Source organism: Rousettus aegyptiacus, unplaced genomic scaffold (assembly GCF_014176215.1).
Source record: "Rousettus aegyptiacus isolate mRouAeg1 unplaced genomic scaffold, mRouAeg1.p scaffold_m13_p_12, whole genome shotgun sequence".
In the NCBI taxonomy this organism is placed as follows: Eukaryota; Metazoa; Chordata; class Mammalia; order Chiroptera; family Pteropodidae; genus Rousettus; species Rousettus aegyptiacus.
The window spans coordinates 94,061,725-94,087,163 of record NW_023416287.1 but is presented as its reverse complement, the minus strand read 5'-3'; the positions used below and the strand labels follow the sequence as shown (position 1 = coordinate 94,087,163).

Genomic DNA, 25,439 nt, shown 5'->3' with positions numbered 1-25,439 from the left:
TCGGGGCGCTCTAGGACCCCGCGGCGCGCGTGCGGCCCGGCGTGGGCGGGGCCGAGCTTTATGACGTCACGCCGAGGCGGGGCCCCGGGCTCAGACAGACAGACCGACGGACGCGGGGCGGACGGGCGGAGCCGGCGCGGCGGTGAGGGCCGGGCTGGGCTCCGCGGGGCGCGCGGGCGCGGGGTGCGGGGCGGGCGCCAACGGCCCGGCCCCGGGGACCGAGCCCCGGGACCGAGCCCCGTCCCCCGGCCGTGCGTCCCGCGCCTCTGTCCCCGCTGACGCCGATGCGCGCGCCGAGGGCGCCCGAGCCGCGCGTCTTTGCCGGAGCCCCCGCGTGTGCCCGGGGCGCGGCCTCGGCCTCCGGGGGTCCCCGCGGAGCGCGGCGCTCGCCCGGCTCGAGGCCCCTGCCCGGCTCTCACCTCTTCTCCTCTCTTGCCAGGTCCCGGCGGCGGAAGAGCGCGCAGGGCAGCGGCGGCCATGTGGGAGTGACAGTCCACGCGCGTTCCGGGAGCTGGCGGGAGCGGCCGCGGCTTGGCCAGGACCTCGGCCCGCTGGCAGGCCGGCGCAGGTGCTCGCCATGGACGCGCAAGGCTTCGACTGGCTTTTGGTCCCGCTGCACCAGCTGGTGTCCTGGGGCGCCGCCGGGGCCATGGTCTTCGGAGGGGTGGTGCCGTACATTCCGCAGTACAGGGACATCCGGAGGACTCAGAATGCCGACGGCTTCTCCACTTACGTGTGTCTGGTGCTCCTGGTGGCCAATATTTTACGGATACTGTTCTGGTAAGTTGGGGCGCCCTTACTGGGCGGCTGCTCCCAGAGAGATGCCTTTCTCCTTTTGGGGTTCCTGGGTGAGCCCAGAAGTCTGTGCTTCCTGAGAAGGAGCTGGTGACACCAATGAGATTATTTCCCAGGGAGGGCGGTGGGAGTGGAGAACCTCGCACAGGGTCCCAGATCTTTGCAGCCCAGGTGGCTCACACACTCAGCTGCTCCTTCCCCGGCCTTTGTCCTAGGACTGAGTCCCTTACCTCAGGGAATTTGCCCCACGAGCAGGTGGGGAGGGACTAGCCCAATACAGGAGTGTCAGGACCAGAAAAGGACATGCAGTTGGAAGAACATTCCAGGGGCGGGTGAAGCCCCTCAGGAGCGGCCGTCCGAGTCTGACCGGCTTCCAGCCTGCTGTCTGTCCCCTTCAGCCTTCCCCAGCCTGTGTGTGGTTTTGTTTATTTTTAAGTAGGAAGTCAAGTTTCGGACAATACTGACTAGGCTGTTCTTTCTTGCTCCTCCCAGCCCAACTTCCTCTTATCATTTTCAGTCTGGTGAGGCCAGATGTAATTGGGATGGTGAATTTCAAAGGAAAGGAGAAGAGCTCTCAGCCTGATTCTAAGGCCCCAGAATTCTGGAACTTTCCTTCCTCTAGGCGGTCCTTGGTCCTGGGACAGGGGCTCCGGCTCCTTCCTCTGACTTTTGGTCATTGTCTGAGTAATCATGCATTTTTTCTAATTGATAGTAAGTTGTCCTTATTTAATTTTCATTAAATAAAATCGCCCATTCTAAACGTGCAGTTTGATGAGTTTGGATGACTGTCCCCACCCCTGTAATCACCATCTCAATCAAGATGGCAGTTTGCTGAGCCTGGAAGCTCTCTCTGCCCCACCTCCACCCCGTTCGCTTTCACTGTGGGCTAGTTTTGCCCCTGTCTGGGGTCTTTTAAAGGTGAGCTAGCAAGTGTCACATCACAAATGTGTCTCCAGGCGAGCCCACGTCCTGAGAGGTCACCCTGCTTAGCACGGTTGAAAATCTGCACTTTAAAGACCCCTCCTTTTCCTTTGGCGGAGAGCGAGGGAGGCCCACCTCTGAGGGGAGGGGGCGCGCTGCGTCCCTTTCCTGCGATGGCCTTGAGTCTGAGACTGAACAGAAGCAGGTGGACATGTCCGTCTGACACAACCGTTGACCCTAAGCACTCTGGTGCATGCTGGGAGCCCGGCCACAGGTCCAGACCCGCGTGCGATGCCAGGTGTGAGCAGCATGCCCTCCCGGCGTGGAGTGAGGTTTGTCCCACAGCGGAGGGAGCTGCCAGGTTGGATTACCCAACAGGGAAAACATTTCCATTTAGAGGCCTTTTCCCCTCCATATGCTTATTCAGAATTGCAGAAAGAAAGTTGAGTAATCTGAGTACCTGGTTTGGAGAGTCAGAAGTTAACCCAGTCCTTGGATGCTGGCCTGTCGGTGCCTCTGTGTTTACTTGGCACTCAGTGCTTGGACTGAGCATTCTCTCTGCTCCGCAGGGCCTGTGCCTTTGAAGAGTCCTGCGCTCTCTCCCGATGCCACATAGGGTGGCCTTTAGGGGGACTCGAGGCTTTGTCCACTGGCAGGTCTATTTCTGCCCCTCCCCTTGGCCCTTTCCCAGAGAGTCAGTGTCCTGAGCTGTCCTGGGTCTCTTCCGGGGCTCTGTAGCCACCACGTGAGCACGCGGGGCTGCCTCCAGCCAGCTTTCCAGGAGCCCGCAGATGTGCGGGGTGAAGGGGGACAGGCAGGGGCCGCGGGTGTCTCTTCCAGGCTTTCTCCGGCCTGAGGCACACTTTCTCTGTATTTCACTCCCGGGAAAGGCAGGCGTCCCTGTTCACTCATGCCGATGTGCACCTCTGCCCACCTGGTCCCACGATGCCCCTGCTTCAAGAGAGAAGCCGACGCTCCTTTTGTCCTTTCTTACTCCCGAGGCCCCCTCCAAGTTGTCCATTTGATTTCATAGGCTTTTGAGGGTTTCCGAGCGCCAGACACTGGCAGATGCTGTGGAGTTCCCCCGCGGCGGAAGCGCGGCGGGGAATGTACCTTCACGCATGCAAGGGGGCGGCTGGCTCCACGCCAGAACAGCGGTGGCGTGAGACGCACCAAGTGTGCGTTTCCCAGAGCGGGGACCGCGGTCCTCAGGCCGGTCACCTGGTCCGCCGGCCCCCGGGGACGTTCGTGGTGCCAGGCGCGTGAGCGGCTGTGCTGTCCTGCAGCAGGGGCCGACTTGCTGCGCAGACCCAGGGTTCTGAAACTCAGGGAGCTTCCGTACCCTCATTTCTTTCAGTTCAGCAGATCATATGCCAGGAAATGCTGAGGAATGGGGTTTGGTCTTTGCGATGTCAGAAGCCAGGAGAAGGGCTAAGTGATCCCTCATGACCGATATTTTCAGGCTTGCGATTTTGTAGACAGAGGGGACGGAGGGGGCCAGGGTGTGCAGACGGCGCGGCAGGGCCATCCGACCTGGAGCCCCCCGCACTCTCAGGGCCCGCCGTCAGGCCCCATGCCTGCTGGGTGAGAGCGCTGTCTCGGGGACCATGCAGCCGCACTGGAGTGCAGGTCTGGGGACACCGTCAGAGACGGAGTGACTCTGAGAGGTGACACTGTGTCAGAGAGGTCGTACTGCTGGCTAAGATGTCACACTGTATCAGAGAAGAGGTGACATTGTATCAGAGAGAGATGGGTGACATTCTGCTACAAAGGGCCATAGCTGTCAGCGGCACAGAGAAGTAGACACACACTTGAGTGTTTTTCCGGTACTTTAAAGAGACAGAGAAGGTGGTCCCTGTGGCAGGCAGCTTTCCGCCCGGACTTGCCGAAACATCGCACACCCCAAAAGTGTGTATCTCCCCGGGGCGGAGACATGGACCACCACCCAGGGAGAAGCCGCGTCAGCCAGCTTCTCCGAGCAGCAGGCGCCGCACCTGTCTGTGGCCTGCCCCACCGTCGGTGATGGGGGGCCGTGCCCACCCTCATTCTCAGGGGACAAGGAAGCGCTCTGTGACACCCTGCCAGCCACAGACTGTTAGCCCTGAAGGAAGAAAATGTTTAACCAGTTTGATGAGTAAAAATGGCATCTTCCTATTTTAATTAGTTTCTTAAAATGACTCATGATGTTGAACTTTGTTTCTTATTTATTTTATCCCCTGTATATCATTTATGAAAAGTTGTGCTGTTTGAAAATTCATGTCCCGCTTAGCTTACCTTTATCCTAAAATCAGTTAAATGTTTATCTCTGTTCCCTGTCGCTTCAGTTTAATGACCTCATTTTTACTGCAAACATTGAGTTCATCGAGTTCATCTAGATTTGATTTTTGATGAGTGGTATAAAGAAGCACAAACCTTGGTATTTTTACCCCAGTTTTTCTAGTCATTGTTGAATATTAAAGAAAAAACTATTTTTCACATAGTGGCCCAAATAGCACGTCTTCAGCCTCGTAACTGGGAGTGAGCCTGGGGGTGGGGTGCCTAGTGTGAGGCTGGCCACTTGGGAGGCACCTCCAGCCCCCCAGCCTGGCAGAACCTTCGCTGTCCCCTCGTTTGACCACTCTTGTGAGTTGACCTCGATGATCAACCAGGCGGCATGGGGACCAGTTCTTAGGAATCACCAGAACCATCCTCACAGCCTTAGGGGTCGTAGCTGTGCTTTGGAGAAGGGACGAGGCTTGGGGCGGTGGGCCCTGGGCCCTCTGGGGGCGGCGGTGAGTGGGCACGGGCAGCGTGGCCCTCCGCATCTGGGGCTCTGGCCGGAGGCTGGGGCACCAGCGCCCCTGCCCGGCTCCTCGGGAAGCCCGCATGATTCTAAGGGGCTCCCCGCCCCCCGCGGGGTCGAGGCCTGGGCGGGGGCGGGCAGCGCCCCTGACCGCGGTGTCCCCGCCCCCAGGTTCGGACGGCGCTTCGAGGCCCCGCTGCTGTGGCAGAGCATCGTCATGACGGGCACCATGCTGCTGATGCTGAAGCTGTGCACCGAGGTCCGCGTGGCCAGCGAGCTGAGCGCCCGGCGCCGTTTCTTTGCAGGTTGGTGGTCGCGACGCTGGGACGAGGCCGCTGGCTGCACCCGCGAACCCGCCCGCGTCCGTGGGCGAAGCGGGGCGCTCAGGCCAGCGCATCCGAGCCACCTTCCCCCGAGGGCGCCGGCGTCCGTGGCCGCCCCGGGGCAGGCCGGTGTCGCGACCGGGACCGACCCGAGCGGGAACTGCGGCGAGTCCTTAACTGGACTCGGAGCGCGCTTCTCCCCAGGGCTCGCCGCGCGGGTCCGAGCCCGGACGGGCCGAGTCCTTTGGTCCCTGTCCGGCTTGACCAGGTCAGAGAAGCATGTTGGGGGGGTGGGGGGTGGCGGTTACCTTGGGCCTCTAGCGGCTGGTGCATGGCGCGTCCCTGTGCAGAGTGCACGCTGCCTTCTCACGTGCCCAGGGGCGCTTTTGGGTCCCGCTGGGTCCCCGCGTGGGTGGGCGCACGGAGGACACGCCCAGCCCACACTGCTCCTCGATCTCTGGGGGCCGAGGAAATAGAAAGCGCTTCTTCCTGTTGTCGCTTTCTCCTTGGGAAAAGCTGCTTCCGGGCCGCGGGCCCCGCACCTGGCCTCCGACTCTCCCCTCAGCGCCGACTCTGACCCTCTAACCGTCCTCACTGCGATTTCGTCTGCGAGTGGAGAGTGCCGGGTCTCAGGAGGCTGGGCGAAGTGGTTCCTGCAGACCGCTGGGCCGGGGTCTGCGGCCTGAGGTCCGGCCCGTGTTTATTCCTGCCGGGTCCCTCCCTCCCCTGCGGCCTGTTTTCTGAGTGACAAGGATGTGTGCTCACTTCGGTCTCTGTGGAAAGCGGGTCAGCCTCCTGCTCTGAGGTGCAGCCTGGACCCTTATACGGTGAAGGTGACCACCCTGTTCCTGGCGTGGTTGGTTTTTTCTCCCTGCCGATGCGGGTCTCTCCTCTGCGGGTCTGGCCCGGGTTCCCTGTCCTGCTCAGGGAGTCACACCAGGCCTGTGCCGGCCCCTGCTGGTCTCGCCGGCGGCTCTGGGAACAGGCCCGACCGGGTGGGGTGCCGGGCTCTCCGTGCCTCTTGGGCAAGTGCTTTCCGCACCCTAGGCTTCTGCCCCTTGTCCCCGTGGTCTGGGCCCCTTTGAACTTCACCCTCACTTTGGCACGAGAGCTCCTGGCCGACGTGGAGGGGCAGTGGGGCTTCCCAGCGATGCCCCTCCGCACCCAGGAAGCGGGGGGCGGGGCACCCTTGGGCGGGGTTGCTTGTGTCCCTGTGCCTCGAGTTCTGCAGGTGTGTGGGCCTCCCCTTCCCTCGCGTCCTGCCTGCAGGTGTCAGGCTGGCGCAGGTGAGGCGGGGGCGGCGTGCCTCGCGGCTCTCTCAGCGGCGTCCTTGCTGGGGCGGGTGGGGTGGCGGCAGCCTGCTCCCTGTCCCTCGAGTCCCAGTGTTTTCTATGGATGTTCTTAAAGGAGTATTTCTATCCTGTTAATGAGGCTTGAGTTAAAACAGTGAGTCTCAGTCCCCAGAGAAAGAGCTGAAGTCTGAAATTGGACAAGTGACCTTCTGTGTGGCGAGCAGGTGAACGGTCCCCATCTGTTCACACCTGAGACCCCGCGATGTGTCACGTCATGTGGCAGCAGGACTTTGCAGTCGTGATTGAGGTTGGGGCCTTGAGTGGGCTTGTCCTGGGTTGTCGCGTGGCTCAGTGTCGGCACAGGGCCCCTAGCTAGTCAGACACTGATCTACAGGACTCGGCTGCTGGCTTCGGAGGTGGAGGAGGGGTGTGTCCTCAAGGCGGGCATCCTTCACCTTACAGCCAGCAAGGACTTGGGACCCTTAGCTCTCCAGCCGCGAAGAACCGAATGTTGCCACGTGCTGTGTATTAGGAGCTGGGTTCTCAGGACCTGCCCGCCCCGCCCTCGCTCCGCGGTCACCTGTCGGGTTGGTGTGGCCATGGGCTGGGACCTCGGTGGGCTCTCTGCTGGAACACCCACACGGGTCCCCCTCGCATGGCCTGGCACCCTCACAGCATGGCCCAGGTTTCCAGGGGCGTGTCAGAGGTTGGACTGGGCCACACGGTGTCTCAGAGCTCTGCTCCTGGGACGGACCAGCACTTCTGTGGTGGCTGCAGGCCCACCACAGTCAGGACGCAGGCGCCACCTCCTGGTGGGGAGCGGTGGGGTTCTGGGAAAATGTGGGCGGGGCCTGGAGCGTGTGCGCATTCCGACGGCTGAGGGTGGGTGGTGTCTCTGCCGGACACATCCCGTGCTTCCCTGTCCTCGTCTGTCTTGCTCAGAGGCATTTGTCCGAAACACGGGTCTGGCCATGCTGCTTTCCAGCCAGGACACCTGAGTAGCAGAGGGGTCCTCAAGGGCTGTGCCGCTGCCCGCCCGGCCTGCCGCCTGCGCTGCCACGGTCCCTTGCTGCCCGGCCGCTGGGGCAGCGCGTCAGCGCCCTGCCGTGACGCGGACACTGGCTGCTCAGGCAGCCCAGCTGAGTGTGCCCCCGCACACCCTTCCCTGGGCGCCCCCCCCTTCTGGACCTTGATCTTTAGAGGAGGTGCCAATGAATGGCGATATTGGTCTAAATCCAAAACGCAGAAGCAAAAGGCTGAGAAAATCCACTGGGCTCCGGGCCTGACCCGACGCCCGGAGGGTGGAGCTGGGAGGGGCCGGCCGTGGGGGTGGTGCTGTCCACGGGCCGTTTGCTTTCAGCCGCTGCTCTGCAAAGGTCCATGTCTAGGTAGAGTCTGCATTGCCTGGGGTAGACGACGCTCAGCATTTGGTCCCATCGCTGCTGCATTCCGAGCCCAGGCACCTGGCTTGCCTTCGAGGGCCTCAGAATGGAGTCATCACCCCGGGTCAGGTGCTCCTGGGCTGGGTCACCTTGCTGTGAGGTGGCAGCGTCTCCAGGCTCCCCACATCCTGCGTTCGGCGGAGTCTGGCCCCTAGGCCCCTGCGGCAGCCGGGGCTGGTTCGGGGAGCTGCTCTGGGGGCTGCCCAGCCCGGGGCAGCGTCCGCGGCGCCTCCTCCCAGCAGCACTGCGGGCCTGCTGCGGCCTTTGTGCCGCCTCCGACCTCAGGAGTTAAATGAAAATGTGGTGACTTCTCATTTTTGGCCCAGAATTTCCTCCCCTTTTTCTAAGCACTCATATTGGAAGAGGGTAGGTTTGGAGGAAAATAGTTAGATTTCAGAAGTAGATTTCCTAACGCACATGAACCAAAGTCCGGTGCTCTTTCTGTCCCGACTGTTTTCTGGTTTTGTTTGTTTGTTTGTTTTTTGAAAAAGAAACGCAGGAAGGGCTGGGAGGCGCGCTCCCCGTCAGCGTTTAAACCACTGTTTTGTCTTTTCTCTTCTCTGTCTCTCCCTCTTTCTAAATGTAGCCGCAGATAATAAGGATGAAGAAGGCAAAGCCCCCCCCCGGCGGCCGTATCCGGGTACGTACTGTGCTGCTCGAGGCCGCCCGCCGGACGCCGGCGCCACTCACTCCCCCTGTGCCGTCGCTGTCGCCTGCGCTTGCATCTTGACCATGCATGCGACTCATTTTCCCAGTGCGGCCACGACTCCAGCAGTCTGACCAGCCATAGCCTGCTCTTCTCCAGCATGCAGTGTCTAGAGGCTGCCCCTGCTTCCTGCGGGCCCGTCGAGGGAGGGAGGCGGGAGGGGGAGTGACCAGAGCACAGGTTCCGGAACCTTCTGTTAAATTTATTCTAGAGTATTTATTCTTTTCGGTGCTATGGTAAATGAAATTGTTTTCTTGATTTCGTTTTGGATTGTTCGTTGCTACTTTGTAGAAATAAAATTGATTTTTGCACATCGATCTTGTATCTTGCAACTTTGCCGAACTCATTTATTAGTTCTAATAGCTTTTTAGTGGATGCTCGAGGACTTTCTATGCATCAGGTGATGTGATCTGCAAACAGATAGTTTTGCTGCTTCTTTTCCAGTCTGGAAGCTTTTCTTTTTCTTGTCTAACCCCGCTGCCCGGAAGTGACGAGAGCATGCACGTTGTGTCTGCCCCTGGGGAGGCCTTCGGTCTTTCACCACTGAGTGTAGTGGGTTTTAAAGACGCCCCACTACTCTGAGTCTGTGGAGTATTTTTATCATGAAAGGATGTTAAAGTTTGTCCAATGCTTTTCTGTGTCTGTTGAGATGACCTTGTGGGTTTTTTTATGATGATACTGTAGTACAGTGATTGATTTTTGTATGTTTTGCCAACTTTGCATTCTTGGAGTAAATCCCATCGGTCATGACGTATAATTCTTTTCATAAATTCTTAGATTCTGTTTACAAATATTATGTTAAGGATTTTCGTGTCCATATTCATGAGAGATACAGATCTATTATTTTTCTTCTGATTTTAGTGTCAGGATGGACTGGCCATATAAAATAAGTTGGGAATTAGAAGTGTTCCCTTCCCTGCTATTGTTTTTGAAGAGTTTGTGAAAGATTGATATCAATTCTTTCTTTATTAAAGATGTTGAAATAAATTGAATAAAATAAATAAATTGAGATATATTTGACATGTAACATTGTGTAAATTCAACTCGAAACATTTATACGTAGTAACATGATTGCCATTGTAGTGGCGATCGGCCCTTCTGTAATGTCACGTAATTACTTCTTAGTGGCCGGGACCATGGGTTTTAGCCTCGGCGAGTAGGAGGACTGTGATACAGACTCGTTTACGTTCACTGTGCTGTCCGTTCTCCCGGGGCGTGCCGGCTGCTCGCTGCCATCCGCGGCTCTCCTAACGCCTGGCGGGACTGCCCAGTGACACCGTTGGGCCTGCGCTTTATTTGGGGGGCAGTTTTAACACTACGGATCGGTCTCTCGCTATAAGTCAGTTCTGTTTTTCAGTTTCTTCCTGAGTGAGTTTCATCGAGCTATTCGAGCGTCTAATCGAGTCGTGGCGTTCGTTGGTCACGCGCATTCTCCGTGCCCTCTCATGATGCTCTTTGCTCCTGTGAGGTGCCGGGGAGGGCCCGCCTAGTTCCTGACTTAGAAATTTGCGCCTCCCCTTTTTCTTTGGTCAATTCTATTGATTTTTTTCCCCCGAAGCCACTTCTGGTGTCGATTTTCCCCATTGGCCCTCCCCTCCGACTCCATGCTTGCTGACCCCAGATGCTCTGGTCCCTGCTTCCCCCAGACAGGCGCGTGGCCCCTGCACGCCGCACGCAGCGTCCACGCCAGCATCGCCGGCGCGTCCCGCCGTGACCGTGGCGGTGTCCCCAGGGTCCCCTTGGGAAGCCTCCCGTCAGCAACGCCTTGCACTTCCTTGTCCCCAGGAGCCGTTCCCTGACCCGCGCTCCCCGAACCCAGACCAGCTGTGATGGGGGGTCCCTGGGCCACCCTCCCGCTCCCCGCTCGCAGCGCCCCCGGAGGCGTTCCTTCCCACTCGAGGTCGGTCCCTGTCCCCAGGGGCTCCGTGAAAGGCAAGCCGCCCGGTGTTCCCGGACGATCGGCGCATTCCCCTGCTTTGTTCAGTGGGGACTCGGCTTCTCGCTTTGTTCGGTGAGGAGCCCGTTCGTCCTGACCCCACGTCTGCTCAGGTCCCCGCATCTTGCCACCTCTGGATGGGCCGGGCACTGGGCACTGGGCGGGTGCAGCCGCCGCCCGGCCCAGGACGCAGCCCTTTCCCCAGGAGGAGGTGCGATTGCAGCTTGTGACGGAGGATGGTGACCGGCCAGAGCCGGGAGCTGCCGGGCGGGAGGGCCAGGCCGGGTCTCCAGTCACTGGGGATGACGCGGGCCCTTCTGGGCGCAGTGGGACCGAGAGTTGCTGAGTGTCTCCTCCCGGCAGGTATAACTGTCACTGATGGAGGTGCAGCCCGTGGGGGTCAGCCGTGGCTGGGAAGGAGGCCGGCGTGGCCCCCAACCCTGTGGACTGTTTTAAACACAGGTGACAATGACCACTCAGTACGCGGCAGGCACTGCTGTGCATTTACGCAAATTGCTAGTTCTCATGCCGGCCTTGCAGCAGGCTGTGATTTCCCCTGCTTGACAGGTAAGGAGACTGAGGCGCAGAGAGGTGGGCCGCCAGGCAGGTGGCTGTGCAGTGACGAGTGGCAGGCTGGGGCCCCAGGGCCTTCGCTAATGCCCGGCCCGTGCCCCCTCTCACCCTCGGGAGCCCCGCAGCCCGGCCGGGCGGCCTCTCGCCGTGGGTGCAGGTGGCGGCCCCGGCCCCCTGTCCCCACGCGCCCTTGGTGCCCTTGGCCGGAGCACAGCTGACCGTGGAGTGCCGAGCGCCTGCCCTCGCTGTCCGCTCCTGTGCCACACACAACGTGGCGTGGAGCCCGCGACCGCGCACCGGAGGGCCGTGCGAGCCCGGGTGGCCCGCGTGGCCTGCGTTCTCTGCGCCCGTGTCCAGCTCAGGCCCTCAGGGCCGCACGGCGGGGACACTCAAGGCCTCCGGACCCCAGACAGCCCCGGGCCAGGCGGCGTCGACGGCGACGCCAGCCAGCAAGTGAGCCGCGGGTGTGGTTTACAGTTTCCGGGGAGTGCGTCAGGAAAGGCAGAGTGGTGAAGTGAGTGAGTGTTGACACGCGTTTTACCAAAACCCCTCGTCTCGCCGCGTTCCTGCTGTCCCCCCATTCCAATGGGAGTTCCTCGTCCTTTCCCTGTATGCAGCCTCTGAAATCGAGCCCTCGAGGCCCGCGGGCCCCCCAGCCCTGCGGCCACAAGCCAGGGGCCCGGATGGGGGCGTCTGTCCCCAGCCCAGGTCCCCTTTGGCTGCTGACCTCAGAGGCTTTGCCTGGTTGCTTTGGAAGGTGCCTCGTCGGGTCCCGGCCCCCGGCCCTGGGGGAGCATGTCCTCGCCGGCCGGGCCTCGTCCTGGCTTAGCTCCTCTCAGCCGGGACGCGCCATCTCTGCGGGCTGCTCGCAAAGACCCCTCGGTGCTCTCTCGCCGCTGTCACCGAGCTGCCTGTGAGGACGGTCACACTTTCCAGCCACCCGTCCCCCCGCCTGGGTCGAAAAGCAGGAAAGCAGCTCGGCGTTCTCGGCTTCCGTCTGCCCAGAGGGGTGGCGTCCGGGGGCCTCTGTCCCTCTGCCCGTGGCCTGGCTGGCCTGGGTCCCCCTCTTCCCTGTGCCTCGAGCATCCGTTCGGGTTGGGCCTGCATTGTTTCCTGCCGCTCGCACCTTGTCTTTCGGGGTCTGCGCTGTGAGTGCGTGAAGGTTCAGGGTGGCTGTGGAAGCCACTGCGGGGGGCGGGGGGCGGCGGGCCTCTGGGCCCGGGCAGTCAGGGTGGACTGCGACTCCTGAAGTTTCTCTGCACCCTCAGACTCGCAGTGAGATGCGGTTCAGGGCGGCAGGCTGGGCTCACCGTCCGTCCTGTGGACTCGACTCAGAGGCATGTCACTGCCACCACATGAGGCCTGAGGTCGCGTGACAGCTGTGGGAGGCCCTCTTGGAAACAGCTCTCTCCTCCCTTGGGAGTGACCTGCTTGAGAGGGGCTGCTGGCTACGCAGTCACCGGGCTGCCCTGCCCTAATTGCTGGTCCCCGTCCTGACCAGCTGGCTCGCCCTGGTCTCTGGCTCCTCGCTGGGCCCCTCCCTTCCCTGGAGCAGTGGCCTTTCCAGGACAGCCCCTCAGCCTTCACAGTCTGGGGAAGGGGACGGGAGCAGGTCCCCAGGCAGCTGCAGACGGGAGCCTGGGGCACCGGAGGGGACGGCGTGGCTTCAGTCTTGGGAGCAGGAGGACTTTGCCTGTGCTGGCAGAGACGGCCACACGGGGGTGCTGGCGGGCGTCCTGTTCGGGTGGTTGCTGGTCCGGGCGGGAGCCCAGCGCAGGGGTAGAGTCCAGGGGGACGTGTGTGCGGCCGAGTGTGCGGTCCATGGTCAGCGGGGTCTTGCCTGCAGCCTGATTGAGAAGGAGCCGCCGGCAGCGACCCCGAGGCCGGGACCTGCTGCAGCGCGGTTTGCTGCTGCTCTGCCCATTGGGGCTGCCGGGCCCTGTGGCCGTCGCCTCCTGTGGGGGGGGGTGTGTGGCCAGCTGAGAGGTCTGGCCCTCGGGTTCCCAGAACTGGCGCCCCTCCCCCGGCCGGCTCGCCCAGCACGTTGCCGGCCGGGTCCCCCCTGGTCTGCAGGCCAGATGCTGCTGGGTGGCCCACGGCGCTGAGCATCGGTCGTGCGCTTCCGTGGCGTCCTCCGCCCTCGCCCCTGAGGTGTCCCGATCTGCCAACTTAAAAATCGCTCTTATGGAGTTTTAAGTTTTTTTATGCTTTGGATACAGGTCCTTTATCAGATAGATGACTTGCAGTGTTTTGTCCCTGTCTGTGGTTCCTCTTTTTTCCTCTTAGTCTTATCTTTTAATAAGCAGAAGGTTTTAATTTTCATGAAGTCAGCTTATCAGTTTGTTCTTTCATGAGTCTTCCGATGTCACATCTAAGGGATCTTTGTCACAAAGGGTTTTCCTGTTCTAGTAGTTTTATTTGTTACATTGAGACCTGTCATCCATTTGAGTTACTTCTGTCTATGATGAGGGTCGTTTCTGCGCAACGATAGCCAAGGCCACGTTTCCCGCACTAAGCTGCCCGCGCCTCCCGTGGGCAGCCGGAGGTGCGGGGCGCGTGCGGGCGGCTCGTGGGTGGCGTGGACCCCTCCCTGAGCCTGCGCATGTCGCCCGCAGGGCGTGGCTCGTGGGTGGCGTGGACCCCTCCCTGAGCCTGCGCGCATGTCGCCCGCAGGGCGTGGCTCGTGGGTGGCGTGGACCCCTCCCTGAGCCTGTGCGCATGTCGCCCGCAGGGTGTGGCCGCTCGGCCTGGCGGCGCGCCTCGGGGCCTCGGGATCGGGCGGCGTTGGCGCCCCCCTTCCCGCCTGGAGGCCTTGAGTCCTTTCCCCCAGTCGCCCTGCTGCACAGGCGTGGCAGGCGTGAGCGCCTTCCCTCGCCTCCAGTCTCGGGGGAAGCGTCCAGCACTAGGCACGTTTTCTTTGTTCCCTGTCATTCTGTCCAGAAGCCGATTCATTTGTTGATCTTTTCGAAGAGCTAGCTTTTGGTTTCACTGCTTTTCTCCATGTTTCTGTTTTGTATTTATCGGTTTCTGTTCTGAACCTTATTATTTCCTTTTATCTACCTGGCGCTTTCCTCTTTAGCAGCATCACATAAATTTTTATGTGTTGCTTCATTTCCATTCGGTTCAAAATACTTTGTAATCTTATCTCGTTTTGTCTCACGTTGTCGTGGTGAGAGCGCGTGGCAGTCGTGGGCCTCCAGGGCCGATTCCTCTTGCTGACGGAGCCTATGGCTGCCCAGTTACTGGGACAGTTTCGACCTTCCCTGACCTCGTTCCTGTCTCTCAGGGACCACTGTCCTTGGTTGCCCGATGTCCGGTGTCTTGCAGACATACATTTTGCCCGATTTTGTCACAGACGTCATCTATAGTGCCCACGCTGTGGCCGTATGGGAGACTGCATCTGGTCCCTGTGCTCTGTCGTGGCTGGAAAGGCAGTGGCAGCTGGTTTTAATGTTCCTTGCCTTCCCGCAGGCAGACCTCATGTTGCACTTCACTTGATGAGGTCCACAATGTTACGCTTTTTACAAATGGAAGGCCAGACCCGCCACCGGCACGAAGAGTAAGGCTCACTCTACCACGAGACTCTGCAGTCTGGAACGGAGCCGCAGTGTCTTCGAAGCCAGCCTGTGCCCTCTGACCTCTCCCCACTCTTGGGTGTGAACACCCGTCCAGTGTGGGCTGTTCATCTCCTGCATCCGAACCTGCCAGAGCCGAATGGTGACCGAGCCTGTTCTCAGAAGCAGTGGTGACAGCGATGAACTGCTGCCTTTGCTCTGGATTAGAATTGTCACCCCGATGACCAGGAAACCCACTCCCCCGCCTCTCTCTGACCCCCCAGCGGACACCTGCTGTCCCTCTGCCACTCTAGGGAGCTCCCATCAGGTGGGGCCGCTGGTGGCAAGTGCGTGACTGAGGTTCTGAGAGGGTGTTTAGCTCGCGAGCGCCCATGTTTTAGGAAGACCCCGTGCCTTTGTTTCCAGTGGCAACAAATGGGAGTGTGGCCTGGATGAGCTGCCGGGCTGGGATGGCGCTGGACATTCTAATTCGTTTGTCCGAGGCCACAGACGGGGACAAACGACTGCATTTGGAGACCAAGGGCGTTAACCACGCCCTCCGGGAACCACTGCCGTGAACGCAGCTGCCGGTCAGCAGGGTCTTGGCCGCAGACGCATCGTGACGCGTTGAGACGCCCGAGCCCCTTTCCCTCTGCGGGCTGCCGGACGCGTCACGCGGACAGGGCCGCTGCTGACCCTGGCGCCGGAGCTTCACACACTCCTGAAAGGGCCGGTTTTGCGGCCTGCGGTGCAGGTGGGAACAGACGTCTGGGCAGAGCGCCCGTCACGCCCACGGTCTGTCCTGCCCCCCGCCCGGCTCGGACCCGCCCCCGCCCCGTGGCCTTCGCCTTCGTCTCCGGAGCAGGCGCCGTGGGCACCGCGCCGTGGCACCCGTGTTCTGCGCTGTGGCAGCGTGCTGTTTGCCAAACGACGGTTGAATTGGGCCACTCGGTGCCCGGTCCGGAGCCCACTGCGCTTGTTGACGGCCGTGCTGTTGTTCGGGACATTTCTAAAAAGCACCTTGCCCAGGTTTGTGCGTTCAAAACGTATCTGGTCGGTGCCACCTTTTCCTAACCACGTGGCAGTGACGAGATGCACAGTTCTTTGCTTCTCAGATGCAGCGGTGCCCGGGTCCCCACCTGTGCCTCGGCTCCTGGCTGCGCCCCCCTTTCCTGGACCTCCGACCCTTCCCGGGTGCAGGATCCCCGGGGGCTGTGACCCGCGGCGGCGGCAGAAGGGGATTTTGTTTCGCGTTGGAGTTGAGTCCCGCAGGACTCGGGACTCGGGGAGGTTCACGGAGGGGCGTCGGTCGGCTCCCCCTGCGCCCCGCACCGTGACAGGGGCTGTGGGGAGCGGCGCACGTTTCCGTCACTGTCACGTTAGCGGTCACAGCTTGTGACTGTGGACTGATAATGTGAGAAAGGCGACCCTGAGCTCTGTACTCAGTGCAGACTCTGACTCAAGTGGCTGCAGTTTCATCAGACTAAAGGGGGAGGGGTCGCCGTGTATCCGCTGAGGCCCGGGCAGCGAGTACTGTGCAAAGGGCTCGTGTCTCTCAGGTCCCTGAAACGAGGCAGTTGGATATAACCCTCAGAGGGGGCAGTTTCTTGGACATTGAACCCTAGGAGACTGACCCATGCTGTGACATAATCCTCTCTCGGTTCCTTTACGCGCCCAGGGCTTGCGGCCACCCTGCTGAGCCTCGGTCCAGGCCCGAGGGTGGGGGGATGGGGGGGCCCCCAGCCTGCTGTGCTGTGCGCAGGAGCAGGCTGGGGCTCACCCCTCTGCGCCTAGTCCTTGCTCCCAAAAGAAGCCCTTAAAAACATATCCGTGAGGCTTATTTTATGCCACAAATTGTTTCATTGCATGAAATTAACTTTTGTGAGTGTTTTTGTACACGTAGGTTGCTCTGGCTCCCATCCCTCCACAAAGACCCTCTTATAGATCCTTTAGTGCAGTCGGGTGTCCTGGCAAACGGCCACCACGTGAAGGGAGATGTTCGGAGCACGGTGGCCTCGCGGTGGCAGCAGACGCCCCCTGGTGCCCGCCTCCTCCCCCAGCGAGCCCGCGGGGGGGCTGTCTCCAGGGGGGAGCGGGGCACACTCTGAATGGCCACGGGCTCTACGCCTCTGGGAAACACTCTTGGTGTTATTTATCAGGATGTTCGTATCCCTCCTGCGCCTGAAGCCTGAAGCGAGCACAGCGTCAGGGGCAGGGCCCCCATCAGGGTTGGAGCCCGCGTGGCAGCCGATGGCATGCGACTTCACGTCGACTTGCAGGGTCATTTTTAACCCATGATGGGTGGTTTCTGGCAGTTTGCGTGGATGAGCTGCTTGGCTGGAACAGCTTTGCAGTGTGTTGGGATGCGGACCAGCAGACCAGGGGCCTGAAGGAAACCGGAGGGCGGCCGGCTGTGACCCCGGCACACCCCCTCTTGGGAGATCTTCTGTCCAAGCAGGAGCTGAAGGCCTGCAGTCCTGTAGCCCTCAGGACCTATGCCTCTTGCTGGCCTTGCTCCCAGGTGAGCACACACGAGCCTTCCAGCCACGGAGAGTGGGGAGCGAGCCTTTCTGAGTAACGAGCTGGTGGCCGTGGCTTCACTGGTGCCAGCAGAGAGGACCTGAGGGGTCCTGCGCACAGCTGCCCCCAGCGCTCAGCCCTGCACTACCCCGGCCCCCGGGGACCCAGGCCCTGTGCCCACACGTGCCCCATCCTGTCGTGTCGGCCACCTCAGGCGCCCATCCCGCTCCTCTCTGTCTCCGACGTTGGCTGCTGAGACCCTAAATGCAGTCCCGCAGCTCTCTGGTTCCCATCGTGTCCGGCTTAGTTCAGCGTGGTGTCCTCCAGGTTCATGCATGTCGTAGCACATTTCAGAATCTCCTCCCTGTTTAGGGCTGAATGGCACTCCATTCCACGAGTGGACCACATCTTGCTTATCCGGTCACCGTCGGTGGATGCTTGGGTTGCGCCCATGACTCAGCCCTTGTGCATAATGCTGCTGTGATCACGGGTGGGCAAATCTGTTTGACACTCTGCTTTCAGTCCTTTGGGGTGAACACCCAGAGGTGGGGTTGCTGGGTCAGGTAGCAGTTCTAGTTTTAATTTTTTCAGAGGCCTGCACACTGTTTTCCGCAGTGACGGCAGCATGCTGGGAGACCCAGTGCTGGGGGACCCAGTTTCTCCGCACCTTCACGGACACTTGCCATCGTCTGATTGTTTTTTTAATAGTAGCCATCGCAATGTGTGTGATGTCGAATCTGGTTGTGGTTTTGATTTGCATTTCACTAATGACATTGAGCATATTTTCACATATTTATTGGCCATCTGTGTATCTTAATTCCTTTGCCCCCTTTGAAAATTGGATTTTATTTTTCAGTTACATTCTTTGTATATTCTAGATACAAGTCTCTTCCTAGATATGTAATTTGCAAATATTTTCTCCCATTCTGTGGGGTGCCTTTTCATTTTGTTGACTGTCTACTTTGAAACACAGATGTTTTTAAAATTTTCGACTTTAATTTTTCAACTTTATTGAGATATTGATATATAAAAGTTTAAGGAGCATAGTATTATGTCTTGATACACGTATATGTCACCAAATGATCATTATGATAAGGTTAGTTAACACTCCCATCCCTTTATACGATTACCGTTTTTCGTGGGTTTAATATCTACGATCTACTCTCTGGAGAACTTTCGAGTGTGTCTTACAGTGTTTTTAGTTAGAGTCGCCAGGCTGTGCATCGCACCGCGCCGTATTCATCTCGACGGGAAGTTTGCGCCTGGGACCAGCTGCTCCATATTTCCCACCCATTACAGGCAACCCCCATTCTCTTCAGTATGTCTATGAGTTCAGCTTTTTCAGATTCCACACCTTAAGTGAAAACATACACTGTCTTTCTTTGGACTGATCCCACTCAAGGTTCATACACGTGGCAAAAGGCGGAGCGTCCTCCGCTCGCAGCGGCTCGTCCTCCTCGCGCGTGCGCGTCCGGCTCTCGCGCCCGCACCTGCTCGTCTAGTTCGTGCCCCTCTCCCTCTCGCCCTAGACTTTGACCCTCACCACTTCTGGCACTGGAGCAGCTTCGCGGACTACGTGCAGTGTGTCCTGGCCTTCACGGGCGCGGCGGGCTACATCACGTACCTGTCCATCGACTCGGCCGTGTTCGTGGAGACCCTGGGCTTCCTGGCCGTGCTGATCGAGGCGATGATGGGCGTGCCGCAGCTGTGCCGCAACCACCGCCACCAGTCCACGGAGGGCATGAGGTAGGCAGGGAAAGTCACGTGTGTCAGTCTGCAAGGAGGGCGCTGAGTGTGGGAGACGGGGTGGGGGGGGCAGGCTCCGCCCACAGGGCGCGGTGTGCGGTGCGCAGTGTTCAGAGTGTGCGGTGTTTACGTGTAACACCGAGGACCATTATTCGGACGCGGTGGGAGGAAGATCGCACTTTCTAGGGCATTGCAGTCTGCGTCACCCGTGGTGTTAACTAACCCTTTATTTTTGTGCATGATACTCTTATTTTTGGTGCAGAAAACTTATCTGCTGCTGTCTTAAGCTGGCCTTTTAATCTTCCTCTTATTAATTTTTGACCACTAGCTCCACCTCTGGAAGTGTCCCTGCCCAGGTACACTGATTTTTAATTTGGTGTCTCATTTGAATAAAGGCCTTGAAGGCAGGGACTATACCCCATTCATTTCTCTCCTTATCATCTGATGAAGTGTTTAGAAAATTACAGCAGTTCAGTAAATAGTGAATGAACAAATGAAGTAGCGAAATAGTTGACTCTCAGAGCCACCTTCGGAAAATAGGGAAACACCTGAGGAAACATTTATAAATGTGGAAAATCGACCAATGTGGACACCTGGTCGACGGTCCTGATTCTTGGAGAATTTGTGCATGACAGCAAAAGACACAGAAGGCTGGGGTAAGAGCTGCAGTGACTCACGCAGCAGAGGGACGGAGAGAGTCCAGCCCAGACCGCTCCGCAGGATGGTGTGGGCGTGGCTTCCCGCCCCACCTCGGGTTCAGCTCCTCTCTGGGCACCACATTTGTGACAGATTTGCGCAGAAGGCCCTGGCATTCGGGATGTTTGACTTTGAGGAATGCCAAGGTACCCGTGTGGTTTAGTGGACTGCGCGTGCCCAGCCGAAACCACAACTTCAGGGCACAAAGGCTGTGTGGTCCGCGGTCCTCTGCCCGGTGGCGCCTTCCTCGCAGAGGTGCGAGAGTCCACGGCTCGGTGTGGAGGCTTTGGTGGCGGTGGGCGCCGAGCCCACGCGAGGCCCGGGGACCCCGGCCGCACACTGCGGCGGTCCGCCTTCTGTCCCTGTGGTCTGTCTGTTCTGGACACCGCATGCGACGGAGTCCTGCGGCCTCCAGTCTTTTGTGTCAGCTTCTGGTTTGCACTGTGTACCCCTGCACACCGGCGTACGTGCACACCCACACGTGCACATCCGCACACCTGCGCACCCGCACATCGGCACACTCGCACACGTGGACACCTGCACACCTGCGCACCTGCACACGTGCACACCTGCGCACCCGCACATCGGCACACCCGCACACGTGCACACCTGCACACCCTCACACCTGCGTACCCGCACACCTGCGTCGATGTCCCGCCCTTTCCAAGCCTGACCCACACTCCCACGTCGGAGGCGAGGCGCCGAGTGGCTGCTCCGTTCGCCAGTAACGGCGCCTCAGGTGTTTCCGGCTGTGTCGTGAGTGATGCGGCTGTGACGGTGTCTGTGTGGCTGTGTGTTCCTTCCCCCTGGAAGACACCTGGGAGTGGAATTGCTGGGTCACGGGGTCACTCCGTGAGGGACCGCCACAGCGGCCCCCAGCGGCAGGGCGCGGGGCTGCAGCTTCTCCTCACCCCGCTCCCTCCTCCGGCCGGCGCAGGCGCAGGGCGGCCCGCGGGGCCTGGCGAGGTTCTGCATTTCCGTTTCCGTTTCCACTCCCTAGTGACCGATGGTGCCCGGCGTCTTCCCTTGTGGCCGCTGGGCTTTGTGCATCTTCTCTGCGGGAAGGTCCATTCAGACCTTTCGCCTGTTTTAAAATTTGGTCGTCTCTTTAGTATGAGTTCTACAGTTCTTCAGCTGTTTTGAGTGCCAAACCTTATGGGATGTGTGGTCTTCTCCCATTCCGAGGGTCGGCTTTGCACATTTTTGATGTTTTCCATTGCAGCACAAAGGTTTTAGTTTTGATGAGGTCCAGTGTGCCTTTTTTTAAAAATTTTTTTATCACCTGTGCTTTTGGTGCCAGATGCAAAAACCCACTGTCTAATTCAGGGTTACAAAGACCTACTCTCCTGGGGTGTGTTTTGGGTGGATTTTGAATCACAGGAGGGCTTTTGTTGGGAGGGAAGGCGGGGGAGGCCTGGGCTGGCCAGGCAGTCGGGGGCTGGGAGCCCGCAGGGCGGCGACATGCCTGAGCCCCCGGTGGGGACGGGGCGTGTGCTCAGGCCCTGGCTGCCATCTCCTGGGCACTGGCTGGGGAGGCTTGCGAGGCTGCCGCACAGGCCACGGATGAAGCGAGAGGTATTTTAGGGATCGTGATCTGGCAGCCCAGCTGCAGAGGCAAATTTATGGAGCCAAGAATGAGGTAATGGGAGCTGGATTTAAATCGGGGGTGGGGGTGGGCCAGGTGCAGCAGGGGGCAGCTGGAGCTGAAGACAGCACGAGGGGGCCTAGAACAGGGAGCCCAGCTCCCGGCCGCCAGCCCGGGGCCCGGGGTGGTCAGTGCCCCCTCCCACCCAGACGAGCCCCTCTGCAAGGCCCTCCCTGCTCCAGGGCTGGGCTCTCGGGCTTCTTGCATGCTGGGACCCTGGGCGACTTGAATTGCCTCCCTGGAGCAGGGGCGTTCTCAGCTGGGATGCCCACCACCGGGACTCACAGTGGCCGAGCTCCAGACTTGGTGTCCATGAGGACATCTCTAGCATATTGAACAGCGAGAGCAGAACCTCTGAAACTTGCTCACCCGTCCCTCCCCCCCTCCCTCCACCGTCCACCGTCCACCCACTCACCCATCCCTCCATCCGCCCATTCACAGTGTCAGTGAGGGTGAGCGTCATGTTCACAGCCCATGTCGAGGAAGAACGGGAATTCATAGCCTGTGGAAAGTCCCGGGAGGCGTGTGGAGCGAATGCCTGCACTCCAGCAGCCCCGTGCCGGGCACTGCGGGGTCTCGGGTGGCCAGAGGGTGCTGACGAGGGAGCCTGTCATGTGTCAGGGGCACCCCTGCCCCTCATCCCAGGACATTGCCGCTGCTGCGCAGAGCCTCGTGGCCCTGGGTCTGACAACATCAGCCGCGCCTGAGTTGCCGCTGTGCGCCCCACCCCCACCCCAGAGCCCTCACGCAGGCGGCTGGGAGTGGGGCCTGGTCAAGGCTGTCAGATTCTTGTCCCCGTGCGATGGCCAACTGGGGGCCAAGGCCAGGTGAGGCGTCTGGGCTGCTAAAAGTGTTTCTGTGCGTCAGAGCCAGCGGCAGTGATGACCTCGCTCTGCACCTGCTGGAGTGAAGTGTGCACCTCTGCGTCCAGAGCCCAGAGGGACACTCCCAGGGCACCAGGCTGGCGGCCTCGGGACGGCGACAGGTGGTCCCGAGACCCCGCTCCAGCTCGTGCTCCGCTGCCCCGCCCTGTCCCTGCCCCTCGAGAAGCACTAGCTGAGTGTCCTTGGGCGAGTCACTTAACTGTCTGCGCCTGCCTCCTCCTCCATGGAAAGGCCACCTCCTCGCTTGGGGACAGGGAATGGGCCCTGGCAGTGTTCGGCATGTGCGTGGCCTTTTCTGACGTGTGTGTGCGTGCGGGTGCTGGTAGCCGGGCTGCCTCTTACAGGGGGCCCTTGGTCCTAGTTGTGGAGCATGCCAAGCTAGAGCCACACCTGTCGGGCCTGACTCGGGTCACGGCGTGACCCATCACTGGCCACCCACACACTGTCTGATGAGGGCTGTGGCCAGTGGCTCTCGGGGAACTGAGGGCCAGCACCTGCTCCCCCGCTGCCCCCTTCCATGCGGCCCCCCAGGGGGCGCCCAGGGGCGGGGTCTGCCTTGGGCCCCAGCATCTGAGTGGCCCTCCCCCTCCCCCGGCCCCCAGTGCTGGGAGCTGCAAGCCCACCGTCAGCTGCAGACCTCAGGAAAGATAAACACAGATGTGTCTTCGTGTTGACGGTTCCAGAACAAACCTGCCATGAAACCGGGCGATCCGTTTATTACCCGTGTGCGCAGAGCTCAGCACACCTGCAGACAGCGCAGTGGCTTCGCTGTGCGTCTGGGTGGCCAGCAGGAGCGCGGCCGTGACAGTTTGCAGTGGGGACTGGGTGCCGAGCCTGCGCCCTCCACTCCGCCTGCAGTGTGGGCGAAGCGGGCGTGAGGGGCGGGGCGGGGCAGCCGCGGCGCTGGCTCCTCCCGAGGCCCCGTGACCCGGTGTCCGTCCAGAGGACGACTGGTTCCTGCTTTTGAGCCTGAGCTCGGTGCACAGGGGGCGGTGACCGGACCGGGGCGAGGCAGGGTCACTGATAGGAAGAGGTTGGAGCAGGGGCAGGTGGGGATGCGGCGGAGGTGACAGCGGGAGGTGTCCGGGTGTGTCAACGCGGGGCTCCGCAGGCAGCTCTGGAAAGTGCGTGGGGCGGGACAGGCCGGGCGCAGGTGTCCCTGACCCCTGGTGTATACGCCCTGCCCCTCGGGACGTCCCTGACCCTGCTGCGTCCCTGAGCCCTGCTGCACCCCTGACCGCCGCCGCGTGTCCCCCTGACCCCTGCCGCGTGTCCCCCTGACCCATGCTGCACCCCTGACCTCCGCCGCGTGTCCCCCTGATCCCTGCTGCACCCCTGACCCCCGCTGCGTGTCCCCCTGACCCCGGGCGCGTCCCCGACCTGGGCCGTGTCCCCGCAGCGTCAAGATGGTGCTCATGTGGACGAGCGGCGACACCTTCAAGACGGCGTACTTCCTGCTGAACGGCGCGCCCCTGCAGTTCTCCGTGTGCGGCCTGCTGCAGGTGCTGGTGGACCTGGCCATCCTGGCACAGGCCTACGCATTCGCCTGCCCCCGCCCCAAGCCTGCCCCCCACACAGCGCACCCCGCCTCTGCCAAGGCCCTCTGAGGCGGCCGGAGGCCGGGGACACGTGACCGCGGCCTCCGGGACAGCGGCGGGCGTCACCCCCTTGCGGGGCTCCGTGTTTCCAGGGCGATGGGGTGGCCGGTCTCTGCCCCACCTGCTCGCAGACACTGCTGGAACCCGGGACACCACCGCAGACCAGGAGGAAGGACGAGGGCCCCTGCGAGACAGGCCGCCGGGAGCCTCTCCGCCCAGGCCCAGCAGGCGGCCTCCGCCCACAGGGGCCCTGGAGCCTTGAGACGGTGGGACGGGGCCCAGAGCGGGGAGCAGTGTCGGGAGGGCTCGGGCCAGGCGCGCGGGGCTGTGGTCCCGGAGTGGCCGCAGTGACTCGGCAGGTGGGCCCAGCGTGGGGAGCGGGGCCTGGGCTCCGTGCGCCTGCCCCTGGGAGGAGGTGTGCCAGCACAGGGCAGGTGTCTTCACCCGTCTGGCTGGAGTTGGCCTTCCCAGGGCCACCTTCGCCGGCCCCCCAGGGGTTAGGAGTTGGCCTCGGCCCTTGGCTCAGCGTGGGGCCTGGAGGCCTGGCTGCTGCGCTGGCCTTGTCCCTGGAGATGCTGCCGTGGGGCCACTGGCCAGAGCAAGCTCAGGGGTCGTGGGCCGGAGCCAGCAGCTCTCCACGAGCCCTGGAGGGGGTGGCGGGTGCAGAGGGCGCACACGCAGTGCCCCGTCTCCCCGGGGTGGGGGGCATCCTGTCCAGCACGGGGACACGCACGGCAGGCCTCCCCGCTGCCGGGGCGGCCCCGCACACTGTCCTCCACGCCCGTCCACTGCGTCGGCCTTGGTGGGGCCACCAGTCACCCCATCGTCCCCCCTCCACGGTTACATGAGCATCTCAGCCGTGTCTGTCAGCCCCGTGCCCGCTCCCAGCCCCCGAAGGCCACGTGTTCCAGATGCTTCCGTGCAGCTGTCGCGGGCAGCCGGCTGCAGGGTGGCGCTCTGTGCGTCGTCAGCGCTGACCGCGGCCAGTGTGCAGGCTCCGGAGGGGTCCGCCGTGGCGCTGAGCGGCGTTCGAAGCCACCTCCTCCTCCTGAGTTTTCCTCCAAGCTCCTGAATGTTTGAACGAGGGTCCCCCCCAGCCCTTTGGGCTGCAAGATGCTTTGAAAATGTTTATTTTAAAACAATGAAGGGAGAAGTCCGTAGCGGTGATTGTCTAAGTCAGAGCACCGCCGACTGCATGGTGGCCGGACGGACGTGCACACAAACTCTGTACGGTGACTTCAGACCAATAAAGCGCTCGAGGGTCCGGTGTGGCCTCGTGACTGGGGGCTGGGGCATTTCACCTTGGGCATCCCCAGGGAGGGTCCAGCCCCAGGAACTGGCCTCTGCCGGGACCCTCCTGGTCCCCTGGCTGGGCCAGCGGCCACTCCTGGGGTACAGCTCTGGCCTCTGTCCTATGAGACTCGCGGGACAGACCACCTCTGAGGGTAGTGGCCGCAGGAACCAGGTCATACGCCCTGGCTGGGCTGGCCCGGCTCGGCTGTGCACACGCCAGGGGTGGGGGGTGGCGGGCAGCAGGTGTCCGGCCGATGCCGTCTGCCTGGCTCACCGTGGAAGGCCCGTTTCCCGTCGGCAGGAGCTGACGTGAGCACCTTGAGAAATCGTTTGGGCTGCGCCTTCCTTGGCTCGTGGACCTCGGCGCAGCCTGACCCCAGAACGGGGCTCATCGCTGGTAAGACCAGTTCCCCGGCTCGCCAGGGCCCTGCCCGCCTGACACTGCCTGGCACCCGGTCGGTGGAGCCGGAGTGTCTGTGCCCTTACGCGTGGCCAGGAGTGAGGCAGAGGAAAGGGGAAACTGAGGCTGCCTTGTGGCACTGCAGAGCCCCGGCTCAGCGCAGCATCCCGCCCCACCCAGCCCTGCAGTCTGTTCCCGGCCGGTCCCCTGGACGCCCAGCCTCGCCCTGGGGCAGCAGGGACACAGCAGGCTGTGTGTCCAGGTAGGTGGCCCCACACTCATGGGTCCCGAGTCCCCGTGATCACAGGGAGCCCCTTCCTGGCCCCCCAGCCC

The 25,439-nt window shown here is 61.2% G+C and overlaps 1 protein-coding gene across 2 annotated transcripts; it reads left to right on the top strand.

Annotated features, from left to right (window-relative positions):
* Positions 1–63: 63 nt before the first annotated feature.
* Positions 64–24,677, top strand: SLC66A2 (solute carrier family 66 member 2). Of its 2 annotated transcripts, XM_036230182.1 has the most exons (6): positions 64–142; positions 440–780; positions 4,670–4,803; positions 8,142–8,195; positions 18,374–18,590; positions 23,215–24,677. In XM_036230182.1, exons 2-6 carry the CDS (start codon positions 578–580, stop codon positions 23,420–23,422), a joined length of 816 nt encoding a protein of 271 aa, XP_036086075.1. In that variant the 5' UTR covers positions 64–142; positions 440–577; the 3' UTR covers positions 23,423–24,677. The 2 variants fall into 2 exon arrangements, with proteins under 2 accessions (XP_036086075.1, XP_036086076.1); XM_036230183.1 differs by lacking the exon at positions 8,142–8,195 and having other exon boundaries at positions 65–142.
* The last annotated feature ends 762 nt before the right edge of the window (positions 24,678–25,439 follow it).

What these genes read in the sequence shown, in the direction of transcription:
- SLC66A2 (XM_036230182.1), top strand. Translation starts at nt 578, where the DNA reads ATGGACGCGCAAGGCTTCGACTGGCTTTTGGTCCCGCTGCACCAGCTG. An exon ending in CCCCCGGCGGCCGTATCCGG is followed by an intron (nt 8,196 to 18,373) that starts GTACGTACTGTG and finishes CTCTCGCCCTAG; the next exon opens with ACTTTGACCCTCACCACTTC. An exon ending in CAGTCCACGGAGGGCATGAG is followed by an intron (nt 18,591 to 23,214) that starts GTAGGCAGGGAA and finishes GTGTCCCCGCAG; the next exon opens with CGTCAAGATGGTGCTCATGT.